The sequence below is a fragment of the Geospiza fortis genome, unplaced genomic scaffold (assembly GCF_000277835.1).
Source record: "Geospiza fortis unplaced genomic scaffold, GeoFor_1.0 scaffold95, whole genome shotgun sequence".
In the NCBI taxonomy this organism is placed as follows: Eukaryota; Metazoa; Chordata; class Aves; order Passeriformes; family Thraupidae; genus Geospiza; species Geospiza fortis.
In genome coordinates this window covers 4,373,219-4,384,317 of record NW_005054333.1, presented here as the reverse complement: position 1 = coordinate 4,384,317, position 11,099 = coordinate 4,373,219, and the positions used below count along the sequence as shown (strand labels likewise).

At 40.9% G+C, this 11,099-nt stretch overlaps 1 protein-coding gene across 1 annotated transcript in view; it reads right to left on the bottom strand.

Moving 5' to 3' along the window:
• Window positions 1-9,266: 9,266 nt before the first annotated feature.
• The window catches only part of CUNH7orf31 (chromosome unknown C7orf31 homolog), an 18,879-nt gene continuing 17,046 nt past the window's right edge, over window positions 9,267-11,099 (bottom strand). Inside the window, 4 exon segments of the mRNA XM_014307308.1 lie at window positions 9,267-9,553; window positions 9,556-9,713; window positions 9,921-10,019; window positions 10,444-10,510. Coding sequence (XP_014162783.1) covers window positions 9,267-9,553; window positions 9,556-9,713; window positions 9,921-10,019; window positions 10,444-10,510 — 611 coding nt within the window.

Here is an 11,099-nt window from a genome sequence, read left to right as displayed (position 1 = left end):
GCGGGGGGAGTCGCGGCCGGGCAGTGGCGGCTGGGCCGTGAGGGCGGGAGCCAAGGGCGCCGTGACGGAATCGCAGCGTGGGTGAAGGCGGGAAACGCCTCTGTCGCCGAGTCCGTTCTATGGAATGAACACCGGCGTGTCATTTACACCACAGCACTAAGTGCAGTGCCCTGTCTTAAATATCGCCATGGACAGGGACTCCACCCCCTCCCTCCGCAGCCCATTCCAATGTCTAATCACTCATTCTGGAAGGAAGTCTTCCTGATGTCCAACCTGAACCTTCCCTGGTGTAATTTAAGACTGTATCCTCTCCAGTCGCTGGCTGCCTGGGAGAAGAGGCCAGCCCTTATGTGTCTACAGCCTCCTTTCAGACACTTGTACAGAGTGATAAGGTGTCCCCTGAGCCTCCTTTTCTCCAAGCTAAACACCCACAGCTCCTTTAGCTTTCCCTCACAGGGCATGTGCTCCAGACCCTGCACCAGCTTGTCCATGTGTTTTAAAAGCTTCTCCAGAGGAGCCAAGGGAGTAATGGATTATTGCAGTGACAAAAGTGAGGTGAAATTGCCCCGGACAACGCGGCCAGGGCCGCCTGCCAGCATGGCCCCACAACGGGCTGGAGGGGAGCGGGTGTGCGGCTGCATCCTCCTTCTGTGTGGGACGCCAAAGCCACACTGCTGACAAAGACAAGAGTGTTATGGAAGGGACAGCCACTTGAAGGGATGGAAGCATCCCAAACACCAGCCCAGCAGTGTGGTAGGGCTCAAAGAGGACATGCCAATGTTCATTGTGGCCTTCCAAGCAGAATTTGAATGGTGAATTCCAGACATGACTGCCATCTCACTCTGCTTGGCAAGGAGGAGGAAGAGCTGTTGGAAAAGCCCAATGTAATAATGTCCAGTGTTCAAAAGAGTTGAACTGTTTGCTTTAACTATGGACATTAAAACTGTCAGAATTTTCTACTGTCTGACATTGGAAAAACATTTCTTTTCTGTGTGTGCTTTTATGTTGTCCTGGAACTGGTATGGGTGTGCCCCTGTAATTGCCCATGGGGCAGGGCTCATGTGAAGTGTCAACATGAAGCAGAAAGGAGTGAGGACTGTAAAAATACTTCGGGGGTTCCTCTGATGGCAGAATTTTGTATATAATACACAAGCCCATTCAGAAATCATCACTCCCTAGTTCAGACAGTGCATTAGCTTCCAAAGCTCATGGTGTCTAGAGCACAAGACACAGGTTTTGTGCATTTTTTAATGCTTCATCACAATGTATATACAAAACATGCATTCTTAAACTTTTAACAATTTATGCTGTAATCTTATTCGCAGTTCACTGGCCACAGTAAAACTGTTTTGCTTACAATATACAGATAAATTCATGTATTTCATGAAGAGTGAGGAAATATGTGCAATGAAACCACTTTAAATCAGGGTCATGAATTCTGCTGTTGTTGCCAAACTCAAATCTCAAATTATGTCAGACTCCCATAATTATGAGGTTGACTGAAAAAGATTATTTTAAAAACTAAAGGCATCCTCTGTTTCTTTTATTTGCTCTTTGGTTTTGAACCTTCATGGTGCCTTTCACTCTTGTTTTTAGACTTTTTATCATGATTGTAAGGACTAAGTTTCACTTAGTAAGGCTTCTGTGTCTTAGATGATTCCAAGGGCCAGATGTAGCTTAAAATCACAAGACTCATGATAAAACCATGTCTCTTCTATCTGTGAAGAAGGAGGGAGCTGAAAGCACCTTTTAAGCTGCTCTAAGAAATCGCACCAGTGTAAATTCTTAAATCTCTTTAAGCACTTGTTGTGGACTGATTTGTGCTGACATCTGTTCAGAGGTTCTCCCTTTTTTCACAGAACACAAACTTCAGGCACCTGTAGCTCTCTTAATTTCTGTTGCATTTTGCTTTTTAAATATGTATGCTCCATTCTGAGAATTGCATGTTGTGTTTCACAGTTAACCCTTCTGATGCGGAGGGACACTGTAGGAATATTTTTTTCTTTTTTTTTTTTCCAAGAAGCTGTTCTTGAAAACTGAAGCTTAATTCAAGAGAACTGAATTGCTTTTTATTAAACTTCTGAAGTAAGGAAATAATGCTCTCAGGGAAAACACTCAAGCTTTCCAGTGTTAAAGATTAGCATACTAAGATCAGTGTGTAAAATCAGCTCTCATCTTCTCAGCCTTCGACCGACCACCCAGATGTCTGCTGTGTGACTGCCAGCAGTCATGATGTAATACCCTTTCCTGAAGGTGTAAATGATACAAACAGAGTGTTAGTGGGTTCCCATACTGTATTATTACTGGAAGCAGAGGTTCTGATATAACAAGTTAGTAGGTTAGGGGCTATGTTTTCACCAGTAAAAAGAGGTATCTCAAATGGAGAGGATTTTTCATATCTGTTTGAGCCCATTTGGGCATTACTAAGGGTGGATATGGGGCAACACTGTGGTAAGAACTGACCTGTAAGTAAAGTAGAAGGTGCAGGAAAGGAAAGGGTGTTGTTCAAGGTGCCCAGTGTTTGCTTTTTGAAATGTTCTGTGGTAGGACAGACTAATAGTGACATCTGGCTTTTCTGCTAAATGTGGCATCTGCAACCTACGTTGCAGATATGTGTGAAATATATCTGAAATCCTGCATCTGGCTTCCTGTGTAGGGCAGAGGGGGTGTGGGACTTCCAGAGGCAGCACTGAAGACAAAGGAAGGACTTTTCTGGCTTTGTGGGTTTGAATTGCTGGAGTAAATGAAAATGACTCGGGGTGCAATTTCAGTGCTCTATACTTTACACACATTAACATTCATTTGCCTTGGTGTGGTTTGCCTAGAAGGCTCATATTTTAGTCTTTCAGTTATTCACTCTGGTTACACCTGGAATACTTTTTCCTAGCTCAGGCCGTTACACACTGGAACTAGAGTTACTTTGCAATCAGAATTATGTGTGTAACTCTATGTAATTCTGTCCCAAAGGAAGGAAAAATAAACAAAATGTGTCAAGTCCAGTAACAAACAAAACATGTCAAAAGAGGCATCCAGATCTCTTTAAGAGCGACACTGCAAATGAAAGAAAAAAGGTAGCCCTGAATTATGGACATAGACTGGAACTCAGGAGAAAGTGTGATTTTTTTTTTCTCAAATATGTGCTAAACTTCTGGTTTGGTCTTTGACAAATAGCTTAGAATCCGTTTCTTCTGGAAATCATCACCTCGTCCCTGAGCAGCTTGAGTACCTTGGCTTGTTTTCATCGCCTTACCATGTGGAAGTGGGACAACCATGAGCTGCTGCTGGTTATCAGCAAACTGTGCCAGCACTGGGGAGTGTGTGATTTGTGCTGGGTCATTGTGGTGTGAGCTGGTTTTAAGAAAGAGTTGGAGTTATGACCTGAGTCATAAATCTTACCCCATCACAAAGCAGTACTGACTGATTTGCACCATTATGATTTCTAATTGTACTGAAGCAGTTCAGAAAACTTGGGGGATTTTTGCTTCTTTCTTCTGATTTTATCGTTGCCTTTGGAATTGTTTGGGAGAAAGGTATATCTCTTCCTGGGTTTTTCAAAGCCCAGTTTATAAAGATGAAAGAGTTATTCTGGGCTGAGCTTGAAAAGTTTTTTATCCTAGGAAAGGAATATTCCACAGTGGGAAACGTATGGGTTTAGGGGTTCCTTTCCAACACTTTTATGGTACAAGTCCTGTCACTTGGAATATATTGCTGGCCTTATGTTTATTACGTCTTTTACAAGCTATTCTGGGGGAGGACAGGAACCTGTACACCCAAACAGATAGGGAACAAAGCTGAAAAGCATTAGAGACTCAAAAGGAAATAAAAATGCCTGATGAATGGTGTGCCTCTAATCTCTACTGCTTATTGTGTTTTATACAGTCTAAGACAGAGAAGCCAATTTTGCTACCGCTTTAAACAGTTGCAAGGACAGTCTCTGAGATGCTGCAGTTTCTACAGGTGACTGTATTCCTTCTTAAGACAAAGCTAAATATTGGCCTAACATGTACTTTTGTGTAATATTTTACCAAACAATTATTGGTTTTATTTTAAGGACTGCTTTTAGTAATTTCTTGTGGCAATGTATTTATTCTTTGTACGGTCATCTCTGACAATATTGTGGTATTTTTTTTTAATGATAAGTGTTACTTGAGTGTCTGGATTGCATTCAATGCTTAATTGCCATTATTGAAAAGGAAAAAGCTATTCCCACATTTAAAAGAACTGCTGATGTATTATCCCATTCCTATGTTATAAAGACCAATTTTTTGGGAGTGGGACATAAAAATATTTCCCACAGCCAATGTGTAGAGTAGCAGTTGAAAGATTTGATCTTGACAGAGGAAGGCAGAACTTGGAATTCTTTCTGCTGTTCCTATGTTTTTGGAGAGTGAGTTTTGTGAAACTGTGAAAGCAACTACTTGGCACTAAGAGACATAAGAATGTCTCTTAAGTGCCAAGTAATGAGAGTTGCCTGGCCAGGATGTTGTAGGTTCCACTTAGGCACAGGGTGAGGCAATGGTGCTCAGCATCACAGTGAGCTGGAAAAAAAATTACAGGAGGCACAGGGAGAGCCAGCAGCCAATCCAGCCAGAGTGGGAAGCAGAGTGGGAAGTTGGGAGATTGCCAAGCTTTCCTAGCTGAATCAATTGCACAACCATTATAATGCCATGGCTAACTGAGTGATAAATTTACTGATGAGTTTAACAGGTGTGAAAATTGCAAAGTACTTTGACCATTCTGTGATGCTGTGGTTCTAAGCCTCAGGCATGAAGATTTATTCAGCAGCCATTTATTATATGATAAAGTGTCCCCAGGACTGGGGTAGGTGGAAGTTTCTGTCATTCATCTGGCCTGGTAGATAAAGAGATCCAGGGTTCAGAGTCACTCTTTGTCACTTAAAACAAACATAGACCCCAAACTGAGCACATTGACTCAGTACCTGCCTTCACTCTGTGGAAATACGGGGTTGCCCTGCTCAAGCGCTTGCCCCAGTAGCTGCTTGCAGACTGATAGATGCCTTCTTATCTCTGGGCTCACAGAAAAATAACCTTGGGCTTCAAAATCAGATATGTGGGATACAACTTCTCTGTAATAAGATGATGGTTTGATTCAAGTGACACAACAGAGGCATCTTGTTTGAATGAGTACAGAGGAGTAGTGAATATGAAACATAAGTGCATGAAGTTGGGGTAATTTGCACTGAAGCATGGAATAGCAAGAAAGGATTGAATGCAAGACTTGTTCTAGGATGGCACTGCATCAACTTCTGGTTTACTATCAGAAAAATCATTCTGAATTGTTATAATCCAGTTCCCATAGTGAAAGTTGGTTAAAAAGAGAGGTGATACAAGATAGCAATTTAGAAAAAAAAAACAAAAAAAACCAAAAAAAACCAAAACCCACAAAAAGCTTTCTTAGTTCAAGGACAAAGTTAATTAACTTAAACAAGAAGGACATTCACATTTGAAAGATTCAGGACCCAGCAATTTTCCGGAAGTTCAGCTTTTCTTAAAGACATAACTGTTTCTTTTGGAAAAGAACTTCAAAATTAACTTTAGAGCTTCAGTAACTGAAAGGCAAATGAAAGGATATTCTTTTATCAAGTCCATTTTGTTTTTAACATTAGAGTTAGTCTCATGCTATTGTCGAGCCTGCCACAGTTTACTGGAAAGCTTAAAATAAGTGAGGTATAATAAATGTCCTTGAACATTGCCTGATTGCATCTGACAAAAAATATGATACAATAACAGTAATTTTTACTGACCTCAATTTCAACTTTTGGATGGCAAGTAGTTAGCCAAAACTATGCCAATTTCCATATATTTTTTCTTTGTAATGAATCAAACAGTTGGAAAAAGTTTCTGGAATATCCTCTTTGGAGTGGATTACAATTAGTTACATTGATAACGCATTTGCTTTGTGTATCTGTGGGAGCCAAGGATTACTGTCCTCTCACTTACATGATCAGGTAGGATACAGTCTTCTGATTAATCCAAGCTGTAGAGTGAGAAGTACCTCTGCAAAAGCCTAAATTCAGATATTCTGAGATTAGTCTCCAAAGCATCAACTTAGCCCCAAGAAAAGCTTAATTTTAAGAGTCCTTTTGTAAGGAGACTTGTCTGGTTGGGTCTCCTTATGTGATGATGATGTGCTACTTTAATGTAATCTACTAAAGCCTATGCAGTTCTTGTGTCTAAGGTATAGGCCAGACAGGAAAACATTGTTTGAAATATGAACACTAGTGTGGTCCCAAGAGTCACATGAGAATCTTAAAAAGAAAAGCTTTGCTCACCTTAGAATTTTCAAAGGAGAAACCCTTTATAACATAAATAGAGGTAAGGCCATAAACTGGTGAATTTCTATCCACTCTCTGACAGAAAGGGAATTGGTGTGCTTTGGCAGGCTTAATTCTCATAAATGTAAACCCAGCTCTCTGCAGAGCTCCAAGGCCTCTGTGTACAGCAGCAGCAGGAGCTGTTGAACGTGAAGCCTGACCAAGTCCTGAGACAACACATTCATGGATTGTCTTCTTCCTGGAGAGGAAGTCACTCCTGCAGGTGGTGAAACACATGGGGTGTTCCTATCAGTGGAGAGATGGGTTCCCTCCCTGTAAGGATCTTATGCTTTTTTTGCTGCCTGTTGTGTCGAGGTTTCATGAGTTTGGTCACCAAGTAATCACCTGGCTGGTAGTTTTAGAATCAGATTTTAATAGCCCAGCTTCATTGCTTCTTTTTACATCAGACTTCGGGTGTATGTCAAGTGTTCTATCAGACCAGATTAGGGGTTTAGTGCTGTTTCTGACAGTGATGAATGCTGGATGTTTTGCAGACACAAAAAGCTACCCAGGATGAGTTCATAATCCTAAGGCATGGAGTTTCAGAGCTCTGGGAACACTTAATCCAAACTGCTAGTGTGGATGATGTTTTTCTTATGCTGTTAGGACACGTCTCTAAGGCTTTTCAAAAATTATGTCAATCCTTTTGCCTTCCTCACATTCCCAGACTTTTTTGCTTTTTGTTACTTAGGAAGTGTGCTGAACAAAACTAAATGCAAGATATCCAAGTAACACAATATTCTGTACTAGAGGCAGAGCAAAAGGCAGGGGTCTGCATTTATTTTAAAATAATTGCTCCAGGAGGTAACAACCATCTAAAACCCATTTATGGCTGAGTTGTCTTCAGCAGATCTTTGCAGTAAGTTTCTTCATACCTCACTTTTAAATTTCAGCTGTTATTATGCTGCTTGGTTATTTTTGTACTAAGTCCTCTAGATGCTCTCCTGTACTCTCCTTGTGTCCTAATAAATGCATAAATCACCTCTGTTTTAACAACTAAAAGTCTCATTGTTTCTGAAATGTGTGAAAGTGGGATAGAAAGTGAGTATCCTCTCCTAACAGACAATAAGGTCTCTGACTCCTGTCATGCCATTTTAGTTGTATCCTTTTGGTAACCTTGGAGCCCTTTGTACTCTGAATACTTGCCCAGAAAATAGTGCACTGCTGGGGCACTGTGTCCTGGCTAACCTCCTGAAGACCTCACACGTGAATAAAGTCATAGGTGATTTGTGCCATGATTCTTTGCTAGTATCTCTTTTTTGTAAGGGAAAGTTCAGTTGATAAGGATTAGCTGGAAATAAGGTTCTGTTTGAACCTTGTATTCAGGGTATGATCCTGCCAGTCTCCTGAACTCTGGTGATTTCCTTGAAGGGAGAGGGAAATATATCTGATTCCTTGATGGGACAGCTTAGAAGAATGCAATGAAAAGATTCTCAGTGAAAAGCACAATGGTATTTTGCTCCCTCTTCAGGTTCTCACTAGGAAATGACTGAATAATTCCTCATTTTTTAAGAGTTTATAAAGCCCCTAATGAATGTCTGTGTGCTGTTTCTGCTTCTCTAATCCCCACTTGGCTGCAGCTTCTGAAGATATGCATTGAACCAATATGAGCTGTTCCTGAAAAAGCTGCTCTAATATTATGTTCCTGAAATCTGTGTAGCGGCATCATAAATCTGTCAGCACACAGAAAATAGCAATTTAAGTGTATTCTTTGCATTCTATTATGAGATCGCTTTCCACAAAAATTTCCTTTGCAGCTTCCTTATTTTCAAAAAATTTTACAAAAAATATTCGAGATATTTAAATGTATTGTATTTGGGGACTGTTTTGTTTAGTTGATTTTGGTTCACACTTCTCAGGAATCTAGAACAGCTCTGTGACCACAACATGGCAGCAGGGCTGTTCTTTCTTTATCTCTTGGTATTAATTTTTTTTATAACCCCCAAGTTAATGCTCATTATTAATCTCTGACTACTATATTTATCACTTTCAGCCACTTAGGCCTGACTCCTGATAACAGATTGCATGTTTTTGGTAGCTTTCCTGCTTCATCCTAAAGGTTCTTCAAATCCCTGAGAGACTATTAAATCCCATTCTCCCTCTACCAGTCCCTGTGGCCTTTCCAGTTCTCTGAAACATTCCTGTCTCAGACAGTGAGTGAAAAAGGAGAGAGAAGAGTCTAAAACACAGGCCACAATATTCTGACATAGGAATGTGTGTTTGGAGAGGCCAGTCAGCCTTAGAACATGGAGACTTTGGGAATGTGCTGTGCACAGACACCATGGCCCATAAGAATCATATTTGTCCCCATGTGTGTGTGGCAGTGCTGTCTTTATTGGCATTTGGCTCCCTGCAGAGTAGCAGAGGATCCTTTTCAGGTGGAAGTTCACGTGTTTGGGAGAGCCTGCAAAGAGCCTTATTGGGGCAGTAACGCTGGTCCCCAGCTGTTGTTGGCAACTGTGTCATGGCTCCTTTCATAAATGGAAGCAGCCTCTATTCTGATCCTCTTCCTTCAGCCTCTTCTGATCCTCAGCTATTCCTGAAGCACCCTGCTGTGAACATTAAAAATCATCTTGTCATACCCACCCTAAGGTTATTCCCAGTCAGACTGTAATGCTCATTTATTAATCCTTTTTGCCTTTAATGAACCAAGTCTTTCCAAACCAGTGTTTATCCCACTAATGTGTTTCTCTAGAGTTTTCACGGCTTCTAGCTCAAGCTTTTCTAGTGTTCTAAAATGGTCTGCACATGTCCTGGGCTACTCTAATTGCTGTTCTCTTTACTGTTTGAATTTATTATGGTTCCCTGGGAAAGGCCAGACAACTTGTATTGAAGTTCTTTTTATTTGTTACTCCATTTTTTTAAAAAGTGTGTCAGTTAAAGAAATAAAAAAATCATTGAAACCATAGTTCTTGTGTCTTTTTCAGTAGTGTTATCTGTGAGGATTTTTTCTCTCTCCTTTTACAGAATCATGTACATGTTTTTGTGCTGCTGTCATAGAGAAGGAATGTAGCAGCTCCATCAGCCCTGTGTGGAGCTGAGGAACTTCACAGCTGGGGATCCATTCAGGCAGTGTTATCTCTCTTGGCCCATCCTCTGGTCTCCATGCAGGCAGACATGTTTCTTGATGGCAAAGTCTGTACAACAAAATTCCCCTTTCTTCATGCTTTACAGCCAGTGGTAAGCTTGGCTTACTTAGGCTAACTGGGTTTTTCAACCCATATGTTGATCCAAATATCTGAACTTGAAGTCTTTGTAGGAAAGTGAACGTGCAGATTTTGGAAGGGGTTCAAATCTGGGCCTTCCTGAAAGCTGACACCTCTACAATGCTTCTTTTTGCAACATGTCAGTGATTTTCAGAAGGTTGTTTATTGTGGGGCTTGAATCAAGATAAGGAACTTTCTGGTAGCATGTCTGAGACAGTGGCCTGCTCTTGGCCAACATTCCATTTCTGGTCTGTGCTTTCTGTCACTTTGCACTGCTGACCTAGGCTGGCTGCTCTTTTTATTTCACTCAGCATTGTGCCTCAGTAGCTGGTGACAACCGTGGGAATGCTGAGTACAGGTGAAGGCATCTGAAGGAGTACTGTTTTTGCAGAATTGATTTATGGGGATGTTCACCTTGAAATAAGCATGCAGTGCACCCTTCAGGAGGTGTCACTTGTGACAGACCAGCAGAAGTGTTTCTGTATGAAGAAAGTAGCAGGATTTATACTGCCATCTATGTCTCTTAGCAGGGACTGCTTATTTTAGCAGACCATTGACCCTGACTGCCCTGAAAAGGCACAGTTAGAGGTCACCCAGTTAACAGGAATAGCCCAGACCTTCCCTACTGCCCTGTCATATAGGGAGCTCAGAGTTACTCTTTATGCTTTGGAGAACTAAATATTCTGTTCCACCCCGGTGCATAAGATATAAATGAGTAGAGATGTCTTGTGCTTTTTTCTTTCTTCTGTAAGCATCTGTCTTCTCATATGAGTGATAGCGTAAATGATGACTTGGATTAGTGTGTTTTTAACTTCTTTTAGGAACAGTTGCAGGTGGTATTTAGGATGCTCACTTGCATGTGACTTTTTAGCTTTCTCAGCCACAGTTTGATCCACTGCTCACATACTGTTAACCTTTATCCATCTTTTACATTGTCGAGGCTTTAGATGCTGGTGCAGAGCCAAAGGAGCTGTTCAAACATAAAGTACATTTGAGTCCCATAGCCAAAGAATGAACTTCAGCAGTTGCTGTGCTGAACAATCTCAGTGTTGATATTCAACATATGTATGCTGTAAGTAGATGAGTGTTGTTCAGGTAAATCACCATGGCCCAGGATAGGCCTCTGCCAATCGCACTTTGGAAGCCAGAGGGCAATAAAACTGCTCAGTTTTGAATTATGTAAGGTGCTGGTCTGGATTTTCATTTCCAGAGACAAACTATTGAAAGTGTTCTTTGAAGTGTTCATTATCATAAAGCAAACCATATTTTTTCCTTCATCACACTGAAAAAAAGTGTTAGACAGCTTTTCCGTTTCAGATAGAGAGATTCAATTATCAGAACTTTATAAATGCATCAGAAAATGTAAAATGTAAATGAGAAGGGATTTCCTTACTTGGATTTGTTTTAATCCAATAGAAGAAAAGCAGGACAATCTGGGGAATTCTTATCCAGGGCCATTTGGGACTATAACTAAGAAAATGACAGCATTTTACTTAGTTACCCTGCTTTATTTAAGTCCATGCAGTTTGAATCTGGAAGTGTGTTCTGGTGTAGTCACC